The 24616-nt window shown below is 45.6% G+C and overlaps 1 protein-coding gene across 2 annotated transcripts in view; it reads right to left on the bottom strand.

Moving 5' to 3' along the window:
- Window positions 1–24616, bottom strand: part of MAOA (monoamine oxidase A) — a 71633-nt gene that overhangs the window by 4206 nt on the left and 42811 nt on the right. For both annotated transcript variants that reach the window (XM_040468952.1, XM_040468953.1), the window contains exons 4-12: window positions 20157–20261; window positions 19366–19457; window positions 14650–14791; window positions 13836–13985; window positions 13379–13538; window positions 11229–11325; window positions 7571–7624; window positions 2629–2686; window positions 1479–1576 (exon numbers count right to left, since the gene is read on the bottom strand). In XM_040468952.1, coding sequence (XP_040324886.1) covers window positions 1479–1576; window positions 2629–2686; window positions 7571–7624; window positions 11229–11325; window positions 13379–13538; window positions 13836–13985; window positions 14650–14791; window positions 19366–19457; window positions 20157–20261 — 956 coding nt within the window. The remainder of the gene's footprint in view (window positions 1–1478; window positions 1577–2628; window positions 2687–7570; window positions 7625–11228; window positions 11326–13378; window positions 13539–13835; window positions 13986–14649; window positions 14792–19365; window positions 19458–20156; window positions 20262–24616) is intronic.

Here is a 24616-nt window from a genome sequence, read left to right as displayed (position 1 = left end):
TTATCTGGCGCCTGGCTTGGGGCCGTCAGCATGGAACCCACTTCAGATCCTCTGTCCCCCTCTCTGTCTGCCCCTCCCCTGCTCATTCTCTCTCTCAAACAAACTTAAAAAGATCAAATAAAATAAATAAAAATAAATAAAAGACAAAGAAACATCTCATGTAAGGAAAGGGTTAACAAGTCCTTGTTTCTCTGTGGACACATGTGACCTTGAGTTAACTTTCTAGCTCCGTTCCTCTGGGAACCCGCTGAAGGTATAATGCCAGGGACGTTACCAGGCGACACTGCTTCTGCAAAAATGCCTCCCCCCCACCCCCTACACACACTGGTGATAGCATCTGGGGCGGGAGGACTTGTCATGAATTGCAAATACCCAGTAGGAGGCTGTCACTTTGGGCTTCCCTGAGTGTGGGGCCTCTTGTAGCAGGGCATATCTCTTGCAGGAACCCTGGATGGACACTATGTGTATGAGGCTGTTCCAAGAGACAATGGCTCCTATGGGGCAGGGGGCTTCTAAGCTAAGGTGGACTCCCCTGACGCTGTGCGAGATCACCCCCGCTGTGCAGTGGGGACGCCTCCCCGTCAAGACGAATGGCTGCAGCAAGACGTGTTTTGCTAACGTCCTTCTGCGTAGAAGGCTACCCAGAAGCCTAGGGTAGTCGTGTGAAACTAAACGTCTGAGCTCAAGAAGGCCCCTTGGAGGGGTGCCTGGGTGGCTCAGCCGGTTAAGCGTCCGACTTTGGCTCAGGTCATGATCTCGCGGTTTGTGAGTCCGAGCCCCCGCATCAGACTCTGTGCTGACAGCTCAGAGCCCGGAGCCTGCTTCGGATTCTGTGTCTTCCTCTCTCTCTGTCCCTCCCCCGCACACACTCTGTCTCTCTCTCAAAAATAAATACACAGGTAAAGAAAAAAAGAAAAGAAAAAGAAGAAGGCCCCTTGGAGGACAGTGCGGCTCGAAGAGTCCCCACATGGAGCATTGACACCTGAAATCCTCACCCGTGCTCTGCTCTCATTCAATGTTCTGACAGCTATTGTTCTATGTACCGACATCCCTATTGTCCTATAGACGTCCAGAAATATACACACTAGCTAACGGGGCATTCCAAATCAAAGTGCTGACTACTATTTCTAACTTTCCATCGAGTTTTGCTTATGAGTTTAAGTTTGGTGTACGTCTTTTACATATATATATTTGGGGGATGTGTCTTTCTTTTTTTTAAATTTATTTTGAGAGAGAGAGAGAGCAAGCAAGCACGGGAGGTACAGAGAGAGGGAGGAAGAGAGAGAGAGAGAGAGAGAGAGAGAGAGAGAGAGAATCCCAAGCAGGTTCCACGCTGTCAGCAAAGAGCTCAGCTCAGATCTCACGGTTCGTAAGATCAAGACCTGAGCTGAAACCAAGAGTCGACGCTTAACCGGCTGAGCCCCCCAGGAGCCCCGTGTGCATGTCTTATATTAATCGGTATAGTGGCCACGTAGTACCTTCCATATTGAGTCATGATCCCAGGGGGGAAGTAGGCGGTGTAACAGCCCCCAGAGTATTGCTCCTCGCACCAGTTCTTCTCTTCGTAGTGCACGGGCTGCAGTTCAGTGGGGAGAAAATTCCAAAGGGAAGACAAAGCTGAAATGCAACTTGTCAACAACGAAGTCTCTCCTGTATCTTACTTTAACAACAGGTTTATGTTTAAAACCAGGTGGCCCTGTGTCGCGATTTCGTTTAAGGGGAAACATGACGGTACCAAGCAAATGGCCTTCTGTGAGGTACCAAGTGACAGAACATGTATATTTTGGTCTTCTCAACCTCTTGGCGAGGGGAGCCACAGAGTAGTCCATTATCTGGCAGAGAGGGCATCGCCACGCAGACTCTGAAGTCTTTAGAATAAGTCTGCAGGAAACCCCATCAGGGGTCGGGTTCTGGAAATCTCTGGATTCTCTAAATAACAGACCTTACTTGCCATCCACCAGGGCTGAAAGAAAAGGGTGGAAGGGAGAAGGCAGAAGATAAGCACAATGTCTACGAAAGGCTTTCTTCGGAACCATTTCTCCGAGCTGGAAAAGCAAATGATGGGAATCCTGTCTAAATGGGGACCACTGAAGATGAAAACTGGTTTCCAAGAGACACGAGAGAACGTTGTCTGAGTTTTTCCCTGACACGGTCCGCAAGTTTATTATCGAACAGTTCAGAGATAATCCCCTGAAAAAGCCTCCAGCGATCTAATAGGATCCTCAGATAGAATCCCTAAGTGAGCTGTGAATGGAGTCTCCAGATGGAAAAATCAATGAGGATGACTTTGACCTGAGAGAGTCTAGATTCAGCACTCAGCTGGCCGGTGGGGGGGCAGGACCTCCATCCTGGGAACTGATCTCACCCAGCTCCAGGTTCTGACTGCAACTGGCTGCCAGTTTTCCAGTGAGCACGGAAACAGCCCAAGAACTACTGCAAAAGAAATTGCATGCACCTGCCGGCAGCCGTTACTGGCTTTTTTGTGATGGAAGTTAATCCTCCAGTAAGTGTATATCCCTTTATAAGACTCTCTTCATAAGACTGTCGGGAAACCGGAATCGGCTTTGCTTTACCACTTAGAGCAAACAGAGCAGAACCTTCTAGGGATTAGAGCTGAGGGTTTCTTACGTGTAAAGCTTCTTGGGATCCTAGCACTTTGGCGTACAGCTCACAGATTTTCTTCTTCCTATAAAAAAGAATTAAAAAAAATGTGAAGGAAATAATAGCTGAGGAGTATAGAGTAAACATAATGAGTTCCAGGGCTGCTGCCAATGAACCAGATTTATTAAGAAAAAATAAAATCGATGGTAACTACACAAAAGGAACAGTTCCACGGATCTCTGCACTCGAATTACCCCTCTACGCCTCAATATAGTCATTTTATTTGAAGACTCAACAGAATTTTCCTTCTACATTTTCACCTCTTTTACTACCCCATATCATGTCTATTCAGGATTCAAATGGGGAAAATAAGATTAGATTTAGTGCAGGCAGTTTAGGAAATGATGTTAAGTGACTTTTCTGGACTATGGAGACTTCTAGAATAATCCCTTTTATAAGTCTATAATACATATGACCGTGTCTTTTAACTATCCTCTATTTATGTTTTAAAGACCTATGAACAACTAAAGCTCACTTAATCTTTTAAATATAACATAAAATATTCTACACCATGAGAGGCCTAAGGTCGTCCTAGTCTAGTAATCAGTCACTTGACAGAATGGTCTGTGAACACAGTACTTCCAAGGGCAACTGACATGCTGTGCCTCATGACGTTACCTCGGTCTCTGGCTACCCTCATAATTCATTAGGTGAACGACTCCACAGAACATGGCCTGTATTAGGTCTTAAAAACCAGTAGCTTAACTGATCTAAGCACTTCCTCAAACATATTTTCACACTCACAGTGACTCTTGGTGAAATGCAAATTCTCGGGGCGCCTGGGTGGCGCAGTCGGTTAAGCGTCCGACTTCAGCCAGGTCACGATCTCGCGGTCCGTGAGTTCGAGCCCCGCGTCGGGCTCTGGGCTGATGGCTCGGAGCCTGGAGCCTGTTTCCGATTCTGTGTCTCCCTCTCTCTCTGCCCCTCCCCCCCTCCTTCCCTCCCTCCCTCCCTCTCTGAAAAATAAACATTACAAAAACATTTTTTTACGTTCCAATTTACTAAAATCCCCCCCTTTAGAAAGAAATGGTTCAATTTCAGGATTTGTTTGAACAGCTTCACACTGATCCAGTTATATGCTTTGGTATTTACCTTCCTTAGTCTTTACATAGTTTAAACACTGAAATTGCTCCAAAATATTTGGTATACGCTAATGAGCAACTGAAAAAAATGCTTGGTAAAAAACGTGGCGAAGGGCTTAACTCAAATCTGAAAGATGAGCCCTGAAAGCTGAAGAGACAAATGGCCAAAAAAGAGACGAGGGGAAAGGAGGTAAGGGAAGGTTATATTTACTAGTAATAAAAGAAACAGAGGTTTTTTTAAAAATGAAAATTTTAGGGGCGCTTGTATGGCTCAGTTGGGTGAGTCTCAGACCTCGGCTCAGGTCATGATCTCACAGTTCATGAGTTCGAGCCCCGTGTCGGGCTCTGTGCTGACAGCTTGCAGCCTGGAGCCTGCTTCAAATTCTGAGTCCCCCTCTCTCTCTGCCCCTCACCTGCTTGCATTCTCTCTCTCTCAAAAATAAATAAATATTTAAAAAAAATTTTTTTCCGTGACAATTTTATGTTGCCAATAACATTAGAAAACATTATTTAATGTTTATTTTGAGAGAGAGAGCATGCCCTCAGGCAGCAGAGGCAGAGGGGAGAGAGAGAATTCCAAGCAGGGTCTGAGCTGTCAACATGGAGTCCCACGCGGGGCTCAATCCCATGAACTGCGAGATCATGACCTGAGCCAAAGTTGGATGCTTAACCAACTGAGCCACCCAGGCGCCCCCATAGAAGGTTTTAAGGGAAAGACAAATGTGATGACTAAGGTGATGTCCTAGAACATTCATGGCTATGTAAGTTCCAGCACAAACAGGAAAAGTTTCGTTTCCTTGAAAGAGCTGTTCGTAGTACAGATCAATAATCATAACGGAAAGGCAGAACTACTGTCTGCCTGCCTGCCTGTCTCTGTCTAATCTATGCCCCTCATGTAACGATGAGGTGGCTGAGGTTCAGTGTGAGCAGATGGGTACAACATCACTCAGCAAATTAATGGCAGGGCCAAGGCACTTACTCTCCTGAGCAATCCTGCCTGCAGCTAGTTGCTCAATAAAAATTTACTGAGTCAAAATCCGTCCTCGGCCTAGTACGGTACCCTCCTTCCTACTCTGGAAGGAGATGACTAATTCTTACCCACCTACTTCATGTGAGTGTTAGGAAAGGAAATGCCAACATTTGTGAGTCAACCAGAAAACAGAAGTATGGACAAGCATTATTCTGAACGTTTAGTGATGCTTAGCTTATTTTGGGGACATGTGATAAAAATCTTCATTAAAACAGAGTGAAATCTTGGGGCGCCTGGGTGGCTCAGTCAGTTAAGTTTCTGACTCTTGATTTCGGCTCAGGTCTTGATTGCACGGTTCGTGGGATCAAGCCCCACATCGGGCTATGCACTGACAGTGTGGAGCTGGCTCAGGATTCTCTCTCTCCCTCTTTCTCCTAAATTCCAGTCAACTTACGTTGCAGTTAATTTTTCATTCATGGACAATGAGTCACTTATATAGAAACGTAAGTCATTATTTACTGTATTTTGTAGTATTAGATGAGTCAAGGATAAGTTCACACAAATACATCAGGAAATTATCTTCCCTATCCCTTCCTCCCATTAAATTTAAAATTTTAGGGGGGCGCCTAGGGGGCTCAGTTGGTTGAGCAGCTCGCTCTTGATTTTAGCTCAGGTCGTGATGTCACAGTCATGGGAATAAGCCCCAAGTCGGGTTCTGTGCTGAGTGTGGAGTCTGCTTAGAATTCTCTCTCCCTCTCCCTCCCCCTTCTGCCCCTCCCCTGCTCTCTTTCTCTCTCAAAATAAATAAATACTTAAAAAATTTTTTTTGTAAATGTTTGTTTATTTTTTGAGAGAGAGAGAGACACAGAGTATGAGCAGGGAAGGGGCAGAGAGAGAGGGAGACCCAGAATCCGAAGCAGGCTCCAGGCTCTGAGCTGTCAGCACAGAGCCTGACGCAGGGTTCGAATCCACGAACCGTGAGATCATGACCCGAGCTGAAGTCGGATGCTCAACTGACTGAGCCACCCGGGCACCCCAATAAATAAATACTTCTAAAGAAATTTCTGATTAAAAAAATTTTTTTTAACTTAAAAATTTTGGAAAAGTTACATAAGTCAAAAATGTTAGAGCAATGCACTGATTAGTTGGACTTTAAAAGTAACAGAACATAATTTAAATGATGGCCAATAGAGGTCAGTGTGCAAATCTCTTGTAGTTATATTTACTCACTGGTTTCTAAATCTGGCTGCTCATCATAATTATTTAAAAAGCTTGTTAAAAGGGGCGCCTGGGTGGCTCAGACAGTTAAGCGTCCAACTCTTGATTTCAGCTCACCCATGATCCCAGGGTTATGGGATCGAGCTTTGTGCTGGACTCTATGCTGAGCGGGGAGCCTGCCTGAGATTCTCTCTCTCCTTCTCCTTCTGCCCCTCCCCTCTCATGCTCTCTCTCCCTGTCTCTCAAAAAATAAAAAGAAAAGCAATTAAAAGAAAAGCTTGTTAAAAAATACAAAATACTCAGGCCCCACCGCTAAGCTACCAAAAATCGTAATCTACCAGCCTCAAAAATATATATTTTCCAAATATATTTTCCTGGTAGATTTTGAGGCAGTCAGGTCTGGGAAACTTGCTCCAGTCAATGACATATTCAGAGTTCTAAGGGTTGTGTGCCTCATAAAAACTTTTGAGAAGCTCAGACACCATATGGAATCATAACCAAATGTCTACATCCAGGCTGGTATTTATTTTACTATTAATAAGGAGGGAAAGCAGGAAATCCAAAAGAAAATGTCAAGCTTAGTGTGGCGTAATGAAAAAAACGCATGCGTTAGATGCTATTTCTAACTTTGTCGCAAGCTAGCTGTGGAGACTTGGACAAACTATTCCCCGTCACTGGACCCCAAATTCTTCCTCTTTTGACTGAGTAGGTGGACAATGGTTTCCTTCCCGAAATCAGAGCTCGTGGTAATTCAAATAAACACATTCGTGTGCAAATGTGGGAACCTCTGCAGCCTGAATCCCAAAGTCATCGAAGTAACTCTCAAAGCAAAGGCGGCTTGTGCATTTGCTGCTTAATTTGTTTCAATTAAACGCAGAGAGAAGTGTACGCGTGTGCAAACTGGTCCCCTAACAAAGGATTTAGGGCTACCCTCGAGAAGGGAAGCCCAGAAATTCCCCGAGGCAAACCCCCAATAGCCAAATGACTATTTCCAGGGAAGAGTTCCTGGTAAGATTTTATTTGAATGAAGGAAAGGATTCCAAGGCAAAATAAAGCGAATACAACATGGCAGAAAGAGAAAGGGAGAAAGAAAGAAAAAAAAGCCACTGTCCTAAAATGACTGTGTTTGTTATAGTAGGAAGCTATCAAAGGGAACATCAGAGCTGCATGCTAGATAAACAAAGGGGGACACATGCACACAAGTTGCAACACGCTGAAACACACCTATGCATTTGCCTTCCAGAAAAAGGATACGCCCGTCCGAGAACCACGTCAAAGGGCTAATCTGAGAACCATGTCAAAGGGCTAATGGTCTCACAAGGTGAGCAGGACTCAGCCTCAAGCTTTTTGCACAGCTAGTGTTTCCTATAATATTTCCTCCATCTCTCCTGCAGAGAAACCCTACTTGTCCACCGCTGCAAAATAAACCCAAATATGTAAAACTAAATTAATATACGCATGTGGGCAAGCACTGAGTCCACGGGGCTATAACCAAAAGTTTGCCACAAGGTTGATTTGTTGCGTTTTTGAGAATACTCGTGGACTGTGGTGTTTTTCATGATGCCGTCAGACTGTTGTTAGTGCAACAAGCACAATATGAAGCTAACCTTTCGTGTAGGTTTGCAATGTCGATTCTTACCTGATTTCTTTATGGAGCTTGGCAAGTCGGTCTGCTTTTCGGGCAAGTATGAAGCTGGAGAGAGAGGTTACATGTGAACGATTAGGTGACAGGAGAGTTGCCTTTTTTTTTTTTTTTAAGGTATTCTTGCCTCCACATACTCAACATTGATTAACTCTCCCACACACTCCCATTATTTCCCCCTACGACAGCAAATGCCATACTATCTCCTGTCTATGTCCAAAACCCCTCTAGGCTGTGGGCTCCTAAAGAACTGGTTACCTCCTACTCAATATTTTACCCCCAAAGTTCAGCACAGTCCTTGGCATATAGCTGGGATAGCAAATGTTAGTTGAATTCATGTTGCATTAAATGATATCCTGGGAATGACTGTTACCCTCTGCCAAACACTTGATAAAAGCTGGAAAAACATGGGATGCCTGGGTGGCTCAGTCAGTTGAGCGTCCAACTCTTGATTTTGGCTCAGGTCATGATCTCACAGTTTGTGAGCTGCAGCCCCGTGCCAGGCTGTGCGCTCACAGCCAGCGCGAAGCCTGCTGGAGATACTCCCTCTCTCTCTGCCCCTCCCCTGTTCGCACGCTCTCCATCTCTCTCAAAATAAATAAATACACTTAAAAAATTTTAAAGAGCCCAAATGTCCATCAACTGACGAATGGATAAAGAAGATGTGGTTTATATGTACAATGGAATACTACTTGGCAATGAGAAAGAATGAAATCTGGCCGTTTGCAACAACATGGCTGGAACTGGAGGGTGTTATGCTGAGTGAAATAAGTCAGTCAAAGACCGAGACCATATGTTTTCACTCATATGTGGAATTTGAGAAACTTAACAGAAGACCGTGGGGGAAGGGAAGGGAAAAAAATTAGTTTCAAACATAGAGAGAGGCAAACCACAAGAGACTCTTAAACACAGAGAACAAACTGAGGGTTGAAAGGGGCTTGGAAGGGGGTGGGGAAAATGGGTGATGGGCACTGAGGAGGGCACTTGTTGGGATGAGCCCTGGGTGTTATATGTAAGTGATGAATCACGGGAATCTACTCCCGAAGCCCAGAGCACGCTGTATACACTGTATGTTAGCTAACTTGACAATAAATTAAATTAAAAAAAAAATTCTTTTTTAAAAGCTGGAAAAACATCTAGAAGTAAATAGCTGTAGTGGATGCCATGGTGAGCCACCCAGATCCCTCTTCGGGATCAAGCACTCGTTACCCTCAGCTCATGGGTGAACACTTCCCCAGCCACTGCATTCAGCAGCAGCAGCAGAGAACTGCCTGGCTTGAGGTCCTGCCACTCCCCAGAATGACTAGCTCTGGGGTGCGGTGAGGGTATCAAAGCCCCGCACCTCAGTGCACGACACCTCTGAAGGGCCATCCCAGCTCTAGACCTCCTTAAGGGCTGGCCGAGACCTCCAGTGGGACAACACTGGTGCCCAACCTCTCCCCCTGCCCTGTCGTGACTCCTTCCCTTCCCCACGGGCAATAACCCTGAGCGCACACCCCAACGGATCCCCTCTACCCAAATCTCCATCTCCAAGTTGGCTTCTGAGAAACTGGCCTAGCAAAGCCTTCAAATTCAATCACTCAGTAAAACTCAGTTATAATTTATCTGTAACGCTGATATTACTAATTGTTCAAAAATCCAAATGAGCTACAGGACAATGAAATTTTTTCTCGGATGAAATTATTCGAGATCATTCTGGGAAGCAAAGATTACAACATGCATTTCGGGGGAAGCTGTGCACTACTTAAGAAATTGGAACTAATGAACTTTATGGGATATAGTCCTAATTTTGCTTGATTTAACACTGTTACGTCATGGGGCTTGCTAGAAATGATTCTGGTTAAATTTTACGTGTATGTCAGAATCAGTCATTTTAGGCTTACACAGGATTTCAATGAAAATCCCCAGGATCCAATGAAATATTAAATGATATATCTGAAAACCTTTTCAGATCTTGGGTGCTTCTTACAGTTACTTTTTAAATTTTTTTTTTAACATTTATTTATTTTTGAGAGATAGAGAAAGACACAGCATGAGCAGGGGAGGGGCAGAGAGAGAGGGAGACACAGAATCGGAAGCAGGCTCCAGGTTCTGAGCTGTCAGCACAGAGGCCGATGTGGGGCTTGAACCCACTAACCGTGAGGTTATGACCTGAGCCGAAGTCGGACCCTTAACTGAGTCATCCAGGTGCCCCTTACAGCTCCTTTCCTAAAGGGCGGTTAGTGTTGGCCGTTCCGGTCAAATCTCAAATCGAGAATGAAATAACCCCTTGGATCTAATTCTAACCACGGATGACTATTCTTTAACTTTCTTTGCTGTTTTATTGAGGAAATTAAACATGCTGGCTTTGGGTGGGGGACATTTCACAGCTCTGAAGTACAAGGTCCTTTCTAGTTTCCAAAAGGTACTAGTTATCACAAACACAGTGCTGGGCAATTACCACCCCTATCGTTAAGGCTTTCATTGCCCAGAGCAAAGAGCAGGGTAGAGGCAATCCAGTGTCAAGGCAAGAACAGGGTGGAGGCAATAAATGTAGGTGTCCAGATAAGACAGATTAGAATATCACTTTTTAGGAACTGCCTAAATTGCCCCATTCCCATCTGGAAAACTACGGCCACACATGTCTTTGTTAATAACACTGAAGAAATCCCAGAAGGGCAGAGGCCACAGTATCTAACTCCCAAGGGCAAGAACATCAATGTCCTTCCATCCACAGTTGGATTGCTCTTGACGGACAGTCTCCCAAAACCTCCACCTCAACCTTCTGTTTTCCTTTGGCATAAAGAAGGCGATGGCAAACTGCCCACGTAACCTGGACCCCTTCTTGCCCAGTGGGGTTAGAGACGAGGAGGATGTGTTGTTCCTGTGATCGTTCCTTCGTGAGCGCCTGCCCTTCACCCTTCCCAGGAAGGCCAGCGCCATTTCTGACAATTTACAGCCAGAGAAGTGGTTGCAAAATATCTTGTGAGCAGCCCAGGAACGCAGCCTGCAGAGTCCTGGGTCTTGGGTCTGCTCCTTTTGGTTTGCTAATTTCCCTTCTATGATGCAAACCTGCGTGAGCTCAACTGTCCCCAGGGAGAAAGGGAAACCCACCCTGTCTCTCTGAAAGTCGCTTGCCTGTTAGAGAAGCTGTGCCCTTCTGGTGTCATGTGGTAGAAACAACAGCCCTTTTATTTGTGTAGCTTTGAGGCCACAGTAGCTGTTGGAGGGGGAGGGCGGGGCGGGGATGGGAGGAGAAGCAGGGAGGCTCTCCTCTTCTAGACACAGAACCAAACCCTGAACCATCCCCAGTGAAGGACAGCCGTGGAGGGACCTACGGGGAAGAGTGACATCCATCCACTCGAGGCCTGGCTCTAATTCCAACAGCACTTCCTCATTGGCTATCTCTCTTATATACCAGGGTGATAATGAACGTATTCAACAGATGCTATGCGGTGATGCTTGGAATGAAGACGAGGCTAAAGCCTTCCCAGGGTTCTTGTGCCACATGCAAAACACTACTCTAATATTTTAATACGTGGAACAGGATATATTTCTGTAGGGTTATTTATGACTGCTTGCATTCGATTCCATATGCTCTGCCAGCATCCACACCAACACACCAATACGAATTAGAAATTTAGAAATTTAGTTAGAGCATCCAGCTCTAACCTACCCCATGATAGCAGGCAGTGATCCATCTGGCTTGGTGTCATCCAGAGTTATTGAGATGGGTGCTTCCTCATCTTGAATGATCATACAGCCACAATAATCTTAATAAGGAGAAAATCGGGAGATTGAAATTGACCTCATCCGAGATTTATGGGAAAAATACACACACACACACACACACACACACACACACACACACAAAACTATTTTGCTGGAGCACCTGGGTGGCTTGGTTGAGTGTCCGACTTTGGCTCAGGTCATGATCTCATGGTTTGTGGCTTCAAGCCCCACATGGGACTCTGTGCTGACAGCTCAGAGCCTAGGGCTTGCTTTGGATTCTGTGTGTCCCTCTCTCTTTGCCCCTCCCCACTCACACTCGGTCTCTTTCTCGCTCAAAAAAAAAAAAAGAAACATTAAGAACATTTTTTCTTAATAAAATAAAATAAAAATAAAACAGCAACAAAAAAACACTCTACGGGGCGCCTGGGTGGCTCAGTCGGTTAAGCATCTGACTTCAGCTCAGGTCACGATCTCACGGTTCGTGAGTTCGAGTCCTGCATGGGGTGTGCCCCACTTCTCTTTGTCTCCCTCCCTCTCTCTCTCTCTCTCTGCCCCTCATGGGATTCTCTGTCTCTCTCTGCCCCTCACTCACTAGTGCCCTCTATCTCTTTCTCAAAAGAAAAGAAATAAGACAAAAAAAAAAAACTATGTTGCTCAGAGGAAGGCAAATCTCAAAGCATAGTCTTTGCCCCACCCCTAGTAGGTATTTCCTGTTCAATACACACACTAACTACACAGGGTGTCTGTGGAGCCAGACACATGGAAAATGACCCATGTCTATGAGCTTTACATAATGGTCACGTATGACCAATGCGTGGCTCACACTGTACCGTGTCCCTGGAGCCCTGGGCTACACGGGGTAACAGGTGCTTGAGTTAGACGGAATCAGCCCTATGAGCCCATGGAAGAAGCTGGCGGAAGGAATCCTTTGAGTATGAGCAGGTTTAGCAACGACAGCCACCATATCCACCCAGGCCCTGCCTCATCTCATTCTCGAAACACCCTGACAGTAGGCCTCCTTGTTGCCATTCTACACAAAGACACGGAGGCGGAGAGGTAGTGCCACACCAAGGCCGCTCAGCTGGTAAGCAAGGGAAGCCCACGACTGCGGGGCTTCAGAGCAGCGGTCTCCCCACAGAACCCCTCCGTGTCACTCTGCTCACGAAGAGTAAGTGGCAGGACCCAAGGCAGGAACCAGGGCCCCACAACTGGTGGGGTCTCTTCCTTTCCTTTCATTGACAGCAAGTGGTGCTGGGATCATTTTGTGTTGCTAGAGGCTATGAAGAGATGGACAGCCTGAGATTTCTGATCCTTTCTCTACCCATTTAAAAACACTTACCTCGGGGCACCTGGGTGGCTCAGTCGGTTGAGCGACTGACTTCGGCTTAGGTCATGATCTCACGGTTTGTGAGTTTGAGCCCCGAGTCAGGCTCTGTGCTGACAGCTCAGAGCCTGGAGCCTGCTTCTGATTCTGTGTCTGCCTCTCTCTCTGCCCCTCCCCCACTCATGCTCTGTCTCTCTCGGTCTCAGAAATAAACATTAAAAAAAAATTTTTTTTTAAATAAAAAAAAAATAAAAAAAAATAAAAACACTTACCTTTTTCTTAATGTTTATTTGAGAGAGTGAGAGAGAACAAGCCGGAGGGGGAGGGGCAGAGAGAGAGAATCCCCAGCAGGCTCTGTGCCATCAGCGCAGAGCTCGATGGGGGGGGACTCGATCTCATGAACCTGAGATCATGACCTGAGTTGAAATCAGGAGTCAGACACTTAACTGACCGAGCCACCCTGGTGCCCCTTTTTAAAATTGTTTTTAGATAGAGAGAGTACAAGCAGGGGAGGGGGGCAAGGAGGGAGAGAAAGAATCCCAAGAAGGCTCTATGCTCAGCACAGAGCCTGATGCGGGGCTGGATCCCATGACCCTGGGATCGTGATCTGAGCTGAAATCAAGAGTCGGATGCTCAACTGACTGAACCACTCAGGCGCCCCCAACACGGACATTTTTAATCTATTTTCTGTTCGGTATCTACCATAAGGTCCCTAAAAGAGTGTGGTCCTTTCACTTAACACATTTTAAACATGAGTAAGTTCAACCTACCGTTCTTCTTCCAAAAGGCCTCCTTGTAATACATCATGCACTTAATGATAGATCCCATCGGAAGACGTTGAATTAACTGGTTTCTCTCTGACGGAAGCTCTGGTTTGAAGTGCATCTTGGCAGTCAATGTTGGAGGGATGGCGCTAATTACGTATCTGCACTGAAACACACAGACACAAAATACCACCTTAGACGCGTGAGTGTCGGTCTTCACAGAGGGTGGGAAACATCATATTTACCATCTTGAATGACCCTGAGCAGTTACCACATACAAACTGAGGCCACTGTGAGGCGACACAGCAGAACAAGGCAGGTCAACTAAAAGTGGTCATTTGGAAGACAGAGGGGAAAATGTGCCGGCACTGATTACCCCACTGTCTGGGTCACATTTGGTTACAAGTTGCAGAATACACGAGGCCTGCTTAGTATATGCTCTTTTTTGGCTAGGCTGAATTACCTCATACACTTCATGATTCAACGTCTCTATGATGATGCTGTCACCTGACTGGTCAACATAGGTGACAGGACGCTTCAGCTTCACCCTGTCCCCGAGGCGGTCCATTATCCGTTCACTCACTTGACCAGATCCACCCACAAACTTCCGTTCCTAGAGGAGAAGGCAGGTGATGAGGCTACAATCACACAATAGCAGTCATGATAGCTCAGAAAGCAAAATACAGGTCAAAAGAAGCAATGTGGAATTTCTAAGTATAAAGATACTGAAAAGATGCAAGTGTCCTACATTTGCTGAAGCTAAGGGTCAAATGGGCAATAGCTCTTGGGGCCACAAGAACAACTTAGAAAGTTCTGGAAATTTCCTAAGGAAAGGAACTATTCACTGGTTGGAGAAAGACTCTACACCTTGCGCTACAGTACACAGCATGTCTAGAACAGAAATAACCTGAAGCATGATCATGTTACCCATTCGAGGATTTTTTTCGAAAATCACTTGATTGTAGGAATTTGGCTCCTCCTACAGGGACTAATTTTCCCTACCTTCAAAAAAAAAAAAAAAAACAGGAAGGGACTGAATTCCCCAAATCTAATTAATTTGAGACGGAACATTCTTTAGCTGCGAACTCATCTTCGGGAAGGAGAAAAGGAAATGAGAACTGTTTTCAGGCAAGTTGGTTGAAACCATTTCCAAAACTCAGGTTCCAAATTCACTCACGTTTCAAAACGTGGAAGCGGTGACCTTGTAAGACACTACCCTGGGTGAGGGCAAAATCACAAAGGAAGTTGGTGGGTGGGGGGGAATGGACACTCCGTACCTGGCCCCCGTTGGTAACCGAGAATATCCGAGTGGTGCCTCCACACTGTTTCACGTACCACAGGAACCACAGCGCAGACACCTCGTGGGGTTCAGAGGTCACATTGATGTTCACGAAGAGATATGCAAATTGCCTAGCAGTCCTGGTCACATAACAAGAGCAGCCATCAGGCGTAAATACATACACGCTTCACAGGATATCGCATCTTTTTAAACCATAATTTCGAAAGCGTTTGTGTTGCTTTTGGGGGGAGAAAAAAAACTCTCACGGGCTCAGTCTCTGAAGGAGTGCATGTTTTAACTCTTGGTGAAAATAAGCTTTTCCTTTGCTTTTAGGGAATTCTGAGTCAGCTCCAAATATATTCATTCTGGAACAGTCTAGAGGGTCAATATTCTTGAGATGGATCATTAAGGATATAATTCTCATTGATTCGAACAAACATTCTCTCTTCTCTGCCTCCACCACTTACTTCCACTCTGATCCAGGCCACCAACATCCCTCACCTGGGATGTGAGGGCAGTGGTGACTCCTCTGGGCATCCCTACCTGGTTTATGACCACACCCTCTTTTGATCCTTTGCCACGTTACAGCCAATGAACTCTTTTGACAGTGCAAAACAAAAACACACTTCATAAAACCCTTCAATGACATGCATGGTAAAAGGGAGAAATCTTGAATGGGGCCACGATATCTTGCACCATCAGCTCCCAGTGAGCTCTCCGACCTCTTAATTACGTCACTTTGTCATGACATCCTTAGAGTCCAGGCATACTGTCCTATCATTGCAAAAACATGTCAATCTCCCCATCTCAGGGCCTTCAAGAACTGTTTCCTGCTCTCTCTACATGGAAAACTGCATCCTCCACACCACTCACCCTTCATATCTCCCACCATCCACAATGGCTCACTCCTGGAAGATAGCATCCATTACGCCATCCATCTTTCCGGTCTCCCCCATCCACAGTGGCTCATTCTCGGAAGATACCATTCATCACACCATCCATCCTTCCGGTCTCACCCATCCACAGTGTCTCATTCCTGGAAGATACCATCCATCCTTCCGGCCTCCCACCATCCACTGTGGCTCTCTCCCGGAAGATACCATCCATAATGCCATCCATCCTTTTGGTCTCCCCCATCCACAGTGGCTCACTCCTGGAAGATACCATCCATCCTTCCGGTTTCCCCCATCCACAATGGCTCACTCCTAGAAGATACCATCCACCACACCATCCATCCTTCCAATCTTCCCCATCCATAGTGGCTCACTCCTGGAAGATACCAACCATCACATCATCCATCTTTCCAGTCTCCCCTATACACAGTGTCTTATTCCTGGAAGATACTATCCATCCTTCTGGTCTCCCCCATCCACAACGGCTCACTCCTGGAAGATACCACCCATCACACCATCCATCTTTCCGTCTCCCCCATCCTCCACAGTGGCTCACTGCTGGGAGATACCATCCGTCACGCCATCCATCCTTCCAGTCTCCTCTATCTACAGTGGCCTATTCTTGGAAGATACCATTCCCCTAACAACGTTCACTCTTCGTATCTCCCTTAAACCTCGCTCATTCCTGTGATACCATCCTCTAACATCACTCCCTGATACTGTCTACACTCATCCACTGCACCTCATTCTTGGGAGTTACTTAACAGGCATATCATGCACCCTTCCTGTCTCCTCTTACAGCAAGGTAGCTCGTTCCTGGAAGGGACCATCCCCTCACACCATCCACTTTTCCTGTCTCCTCCATCCACTATGGCTCATTCCTGGAAGACAGCATGTTCCAACATCCCTATTCCTGTCTGTCATCCACAGACATGTAGCTCATTGCCAAAAAATACCATCCCTTACACCATGTATCCTTCCTATGCCCCCCCCCTCCAACACACCTGAGTCACTGTGGTTCCTTCCTGGAAGATACCATCATAAAATGGGCCATCCACCCTTCCTATCCCCCAACATGTACTATGGCTCAGTTCTGAAAATACCATCTCCCTATACCATCCACTCTTCCCCATCCCTGTGGTTCAGTCCTGGAAGATACCATCACTCCCACCTCTGCCATCAACCCTCCTGTCTCCCCCTACCCATGTGGCTCATTCCTGGAAGATACCATCCCCCTTATCATTCAGCTACCCTTTCCAGAAAATTATCTCACTACCACATCACCTTCCCGCCCCCAACCGTACCCTCACCACCCCAATCACTGTGATTCTATCCTGAAAAATATAATTTCCCCACCAGCCACTCACTCTTCCTGTCTCCCTTAAACACTGTGGCTCAATATCAGAAGATACCAGCTCCTCACTGTATCTGCTCTTCCAATGTTCCCCCATCAATTGGCACATTTCTGGAAGATACCATGCCCCCCACACCATCCATCCTTCCTGTCTTGCCCATCCACAGTGGCTCATTCCTAGAAGATACCATTCCTTCAAACCTTCCTCCCTTTCCTATCTCCATGGATAATGGCCCATTCTTAGAAGATAGATACCATCCCACCAATCCATTCATTCTTATTTACAGTCTCTCTTCACTCACTGTGGCTCAGTCCTGAAAAATGCCAACTCCCCACACCATCCAAACTTTCCCATCTCCCCCCATCCACTGTCGATCCTTCCTGGAAGATACCATCCAGTCAACAACTCTTCCACTCTTTTCTCTTTCCATAGGGCATTTCTGGAAGATACCCCCCTACCCGCATCCCTCCCCCTCCACACACACCATCCATCCTTCCTGTCTCCCATCACCCTTGTGGCTCATTCTTAGATGATACCATCCCCACACACCATTCACTTTATCTCCCCCATCACTATAGCTCTTCCTGGAAGATAATATGCTCCAACATCATCTACCCTTTTCAGTCTCTCGCAAACAGTCACTATAACTCATTCCTGGAAGATACAATCCCCTACATCATTTATCCTTCCCATCAGCCCCTACCCCAGTTACTGTGATTGCTTCCTGGAAGATACCATCCCCCCACTAACCATCCACCATTTCTGTCTCCCGCCACTCCCCCTCCATCCACTAGGCCCTATTCCTGGGGCATAACATCCTCCACACCATCAATCTCTCATGCCCTTCCTCATCCATTATGGCTCATTCCTTGAATATACCATATTCCTACACCGTCTATTTTCCCTGTCTCCCCCCACTCACTATGACTCACTCATGGAACATACCATCCTTCCACACCATCCATCTACCCTGTCTCCCCCATCCACAGTGGATCATTCCTAGAAGATACCATCCCACCACACCATCCCACCTTCCTGTCTCCTACCACGCACTACGGTTTATTCTTGAATATACTAACTACCAACACTATCCATTCTTCCTCATTCCTGGAAGATACCACTCCTACAGACTATCCACTGTGCCTCATAAAGCTTGCTCATGGAAGACACTATCCCACCAAGCATCCATTCTTGTCTCTCTCAGTCCACTGTGTCTCATACCCGAAAGATACCATCCCCTCACACATTTCATTCTTACTCTTTCTCCCATCAGTTGGGTCGTTCTTGGAAGATACCATCCCCCCACACACCATCCAGCCTTTTTGTCTACCAGCAAACACTGTGAGTCATTCATGGAGGACACCATCTGCATATACGGTCCACCTTTCATTTCTCCCCCCTTCCACTGTGGCTCATCCCTTGAAGATACCATTCCCCCACAGCATCCACTCTTCCTACTCTCCCCATCTGTTACAGTTCATTCCTGGAATATGCCATCCCCACACCATCCATCCATTTGGTCTCCCCCCATTCACTGTGGCACATCCCTTGTTGATAACATATTCCCGCATCATCCTCCCTTCCTGTCTATCCCCCAATACTAAGGCTCATTTCTGGAAGAGCCTTCTTTCCACACCATCCATCTTTCCTCTCTCTCTCCCCTATCCACTATGTGGCATTCCTGGAAGATACCTTGTCCCCCATACCACCCACCCTTTCCTGTCTCCTCTCATCCACTGTGACTCATTTCAGTTGATGCCCTAAGTCCTTGGTTTATGTTTAAAGACTGCTGCATCTAGGAATCTCTCCCTCACCTTCAGGTCAAGTTCCCTGTTACAGTCACTCCTGCAACATAATGAAATTATGTGTATAATGTCAGTCTCTCCTGCTAGAAGAATATTCCCTCTGTGAGTTTAGGGGCCATGCCTAATAAATTCCCTGCCATTTCCCACAGGTTGGTATAGTGCCTTCAGATAGCAGCCCCAGAAAGCTGACTAAATGATCTGTAAGTAACTCAACTAATGACACAGGTTCTCGATGAAAACGTTAGAAAATTTCTATTTCTCATTAACACAGGCCAGCTTTCCTTCAGTTTCGTATTTTTCTATACCTGTAGGGAATTAACTTTGATACCTTCCCAAATTGCTTCTGTAGCTGACCACTACAGAATCTGAGTACACAACGACTTGCTTTACTGCAAATCACACAGCCCTTTCATTTAAAAAAAAAAAAAAAAAATCTACTTCCTTCGCCTCCACTTTTTCTATTATTTTAGGTTCCTTTTATGTTCATACCCACTCTGAAGTGTCTGAAGTTCCCCCCCAAGTTGCTCCTGACTGAAAGATCATTAGGTTTCCTCGTAACTTTTTTCCTCCAGCTGATTACAAAAAACACCACAGTGCAAGATCGGACAGAGAAGATCCAAAGAAAAGATAAAAAAGTGAATTTTAAATAGTCGAGGATTACTTTGTCCAGCAGATTTTATCGATGAGCTCTTTCATGGTCATCTTGTCCCATTCCTTAGCATGTGGGGCCTCCCATGGTGCATCGGCTGGAATCTGCAGAGGAAGAAGGGCCCACAAAGGTGTGCTGGTTACTGCCTACTGCCCCACCAAGAAGCTTTGAGAAGCACCCCTTAAATCCAGCCTCTGTGTCTGTGTCGGAATGAGTGACTGTCATAAAATTCTACTATAGACAGTGATGGGGTTGGGATGGATAGGTCTTTGGATTCTATGCCTTAATGCTGTTGCCAAAATAATAATTATTATTACTATTATGCAAAAAGGGGGGGAATTACACATAAATGTATACGTAAATTAATATGAAATTATGATGATGTTGATCATCGTTATCATTAAGTCCCCAATTTAAGTATGAGAGCTTGGGACAAGGTAAAAATACTCTGGGGGAACAAATCCCTCTTTCCTTTACTGTCTAAAGTGGTATCACACATGAGTAAGACAACTACGAGCAGGACACCTGGCAAGAATATGTCACATGAGTTCTCACGTGGCATAGAGCTAGAAGCACACAGGCATGACAATCAGAGCATGACAATTCAATGCGTTTGAATCCTGGTTCCCTTGCCGTGTGGTGTTGGGCAAATCGACGTAACCCCCGGCACTCATTTTCCTCACAAGTGGAAATGACACGCATGAATGTCCGGAGCCATGTTCCCTGCGCTGTTGGAAGGGTATGAAACAGGTGCTATTGTTATTTTAGTAACAGGTCACAGGTAAGCCGAACACATGTTTTACCTCCTTCCCCATGTTATCCATTGTCCGCCACAGATTGTTGTAATCCAAATACGCGACAGGATTCCACACCGGAGGAAAGGCGCCCCGAAAAGGATAAGTCTTCCCCTATAAGACAAAAGCAAAGGATAATACCTTAAAATAGGATGGCATTCTAAAAGACAAAACCAAGCCAACCTGAGAGCCATTTTCAAACTAACAGTATCCTCTACTGTTACAAAAAGCGTCACCTTTGATGGAAAGTAAATAACATTTTGCCTACACCAGCCCCAAATTTCAATTAGATTAGCAGAATTCCCCCTGGTGCTGTGTTACTAGTTTTCAACTTATAGGCAATAATACCTGTGAACTTATTTGTGCTTATAGAGAGAAAATAAAGAAAGGTAGCTCATCCTAATATCTAATGCCGATGCTGCAACATTCTCAACCCTTGAGTTTCTATCTAATCTCTTTGGAACGATGTTCCCACTCAGATGAGACCAGGATGATGACACACATAGAGGACCTTGGACCACATAGAGGGCTGGAACCACAAAGCAGAATATCTGAGACTGTAATGTAGGGTTCAAACAGGCGAAATAGGGCGCCTGGGTGGCGCAGTCGGTTGAGTGTCCGACTTCAGTTCAGGTCACGATCTCGCGGTCTGTGACTTCGAGCCCCGCGTCGGGCTCTGGGCTGATGGCTCAGAGCCTGGAGCCTGTTTCCCATTCTGTGTCTCCCTCTCTCTCTGCCCCTCCCCCGTTCATGCTCTGTCTCTCTCTGTCCCAAAAATAAATAAACGTTAAAAAAAATTTTTTTTAAAACAAACAGGCGAAATAAAGAGACCGGCTAGACCAGCGACCGTGCCTGAAGAGTCAAAATAGGAGAACCCGGAACAATGGGCATTTGACATTTCTTGGTTGCTCAGCATCCACACTTCCTTTCAAGTATCATCCTGGTTTCTTTTTGGGAAACTGCTTCTCCTCCTGGGTATCATCCCCCAGTATAGCAGGCAATGGGCTAGATCCTTTCTCCACCCACCCTGGCTCCTGGTGCAGCCAGGCTGAGCTGGGCCAATCACACACTCTCTGACCCTGGAACGAGTCGCCCGACAACAGAAGGAAGCTGACTATGGGTTCTTCTTTCTCATGGCAGCATGCTGTGCAGATGCTTCCTGCTCTAAACGCTATGGCTGTGGTTCCTGCCTCTGACTTGCCAGAGCTCCCCTGATCTTTGCCTCCAGGCTCTCGATGATTCTCTTGTTGGCCCAAGTTGCTTTTTATTGCTTGGTACCAAGACCTCTAACACAAAGACAGCGATTGATGAGCCGCCATTTATTTCATCTCAACTGCATGACAAGCCCTGCGCTGTGTAAACGCAAGCGTGAGGCAAGAGTGAATCCTTGGGAAAAAGAGACCAGGTCTAGGTATGTTCTAAGGTCTTATTTCTTAATTTAGTTCCTTTAAAATAAAACATCCAGAAGATCAAAATGTCATCTACTAATACAATTTTGCATGAGATTTAAAAAAATTTTTTTAATGTTTATTCATTTTTGAGAGAGAAAGACACAGAGTGCAAATGGGGGAGGAGCAGGGAGAGATGGAGACCCAGAATCCGCAGCAGGCTCCAGGCTCTGAGCTGTCAGCACACAGCCCAACGCAGGCCCCAAACCCACAAATGGCGAGACCAGAGCCGAAGTCGGACGCCCAACCGACTGAGCCACCCAGGCACCCCTATTTTTTTTATCAAATAAAAACATACTCAGTATTTGCAGAAAGCCTATTGTATGCACTGTACAATATTAAGGACTGTGTTGGACTTAAAAATTTTTTGGAAGTTTATTTATTTATTTTGAGAGAGACAGACACAGTGCAAGTGAGGGAGGGGCAGAGAGAGAGGGAGACAGAGAATCCCAAGCAGGCTCCGTGCTCTGAGCACAGAGCCCGACGCAGGGCCTGAACTCCCGAAACCACAAGATTATGACCAGAGCCAAAACCAAGAGTCATACACTTAACCAACTGAACCACCCAGGTGCCCCATAACTGTGTTGGATGTCAAAAGGTGGGAGGTAGCCAAAGCAAAACTCTTGACCGTCAGGGAAAGGACTCAAGACCTAACAGCATTTGCATTCATGTGCACACACTTGCACATGGACGCGTGCACGCACACTTCAACTGAGTAACAATATACGGCAGCCATTAAGTGATAACTAGTTTTGCCTGCCACAGTAGCAAATTGAAACAACCTTGGCAGATCACGTGATCTGGTTTCTTATCTGAAAAATGCGATGTTGTTATGCTGCAACACGACTTTTCCAGACTCCAAACCTTTATCATCACCACCGCCCATATCGCCACCATTATTTCTGACATTCATTGAGATCTTTCTCCAAGCCCTGTTACTATTTCCATTTTATAAATGAGGAAACTAAAGCCCAGGGATATGAGCCAGAAAATAGTAGAGCAGAAATGTCCTGTTCCCAAAGACTCTTTACTCATAAACATTAGGCTTTCTGGCCTCCTATGTGGTCAACAGAATGTGGAGATAGAGACATCTTAACCTTCCAACTAAATGAAAGACAACTTGGGAAATGTGAAAGTTTAGAAATCTTCCACACACATTTTTTATGTTTCTGAGGAATGCAGATGGAGACGAAGAAGCTCGGGGGTATTAGCTGACTGTTGAGGAAACAGGGTGAACCCTGAAAAATGCTGAAGCATGTTTGGAGGAAAATAGGCAGACGTTTTACCCAGAACGCAAAACCAGCTATGAAAAGGAGTCAGACTGGGCTTAACAGCTCATGGGCAACCTTCAGAACAGCTGGTTCTCATTACAATTCTTCCCTTAATTGAAATCAGGAAAAATCTACATTTTTCTCGGTAAAATGTGTTTATACTCAAGTAATAGTCTCATATGAAGCTGATCTTTCCTTTGAAAAAAATGATTTTTTTATAAAAACAAACATGCTCAATCATCTGGGGACATTGAGAAAAGTATCATAAAGATAGTTCAACAGGGGCGCCTGTCTGGCTTCTCTGTTGTTTTTTTAATGTTTATCTATTTTGAGAGAGAGAGAGTGAGAACGTGAACAGGGGAGGGGCAGAAAGAGAGGGAGACACAGAATCCGAAGCGGGCTCCAGGCTCTGAGCTGTCAGCACAGAGCCCGACGAGGGGCTCGAACCCACAAACTATGAGATCATGACCCAAGCAGGAAGTCGGATGCTCAACCGCCTGAGCCACCCAGGTGCTGTCTCTGCTCTTATTCCACTAAAGAAGTTCATATATATGGGCACAGGCACCTACATGTCACCTCTGCCTTTCTCAGAAAGCTCTAGAAGGCTTATTTCCTCCACGGCCTGCTTCTAAACTCAACGGCAATGGCAGGGAGTGGAGCTGTCTCTTGATTGAGACCTTCTCACTCTCTTAAATGTGATTGTATTGTTTTCTCACAAAGATGTCCGCCCTTTTTCAATATTTCCAAATGGCTACCGCTCCTTAGAAATGAAAGGGAAAAAATCTTGAGTAAAGGTCAAGTCCATTTTGTACCTATACTCTGGAGCTTTCCACCCCTTCCAAAGTGGCCTTTCATCTCCAAAGCACAGTGTCTTTGACACAGCAGAAATGGCTGAGGTCGAGAAGAACACAATGTCCCTGGAACCGTGCCCAAAATACTTAAGTCCCTTTGAGAAACCACATCCCTCATCTACCGATGTTCGTAATAACAAGAGACTATTGCCAAGAGATGGCAGTTTACGGCTCCCACATCATTCTTTATTGTTAGTCCTGGAAGATAAAGCAAGTTTAGAGTAAGCAAATAACATTTACTGATTGGCAACCTTGTTGGGAAAGTTTCATCTCTCTGTACTTTTATTATTTTAGTTAAACAAAAGGAAGTGGGTGTTATTAAAGAGTATCACAGGCCACCGAGGAAAGCTGCCAAATATTTTTTTAATCATCTTGAAAATAAACAGATATGTTCTAGAATGGTTTAGGAACAAGTCTGCCCAACCCCTATGAATTCCTTGGCACTCTTCTAGTCCCACTGTTTTGCGACAAGCCTATAAGAGAACGATTTTGGTTTGTTTTCTACAGTACACAATAATGCTTTAAATAAAGAAATCAAGGGTGCCAGGATGGCTCAGTCGGTTAAGCGTCTGACTCTTGGTTTTGGTTCAGATCATGGTCTCACACACAGTTCGTGGGTTTGAGCCCCACATTGGGCTCTGTGCTGACATTAAAGCCTGCCTGGGATTCTCTGTCTCCCCTGTCTTTGCTCCTCCCTGAGCATACTTTCTCTCTCTCTCAAAATAAATAAATAAACTTAAAAAAAAAAAAATCACCTAGGCGGGGTCTGGCTGGCTCAGTCAGTGGAGCATGCGACTCTTGATCTTGGGGTTGTGAGTTCAAGCCCCATGTTGGGTGTTGAGATTACTTAAAAATAAAATAAAATCTTTAAAAAAAAAGGAAAAAAAATAATCTAAAAC

Source organism: Herpailurus yagouaroundi, unplaced genomic scaffold (assembly GCF_014898765.1).
Source record: "Herpailurus yagouaroundi ecotype Mexico unplaced genomic scaffold, PumYag 67793, whole genome shotgun sequence".
Taxonomy (NCBI): Eukaryota; Metazoa; Chordata; class Mammalia; order Carnivora; family Felidae; genus Herpailurus; species Herpailurus yagouaroundi.
The sequence above is the reverse complement of the archived record's forward strand: the minus strand, read 5'-3'. Positions and strand labels throughout refer to the sequence as shown.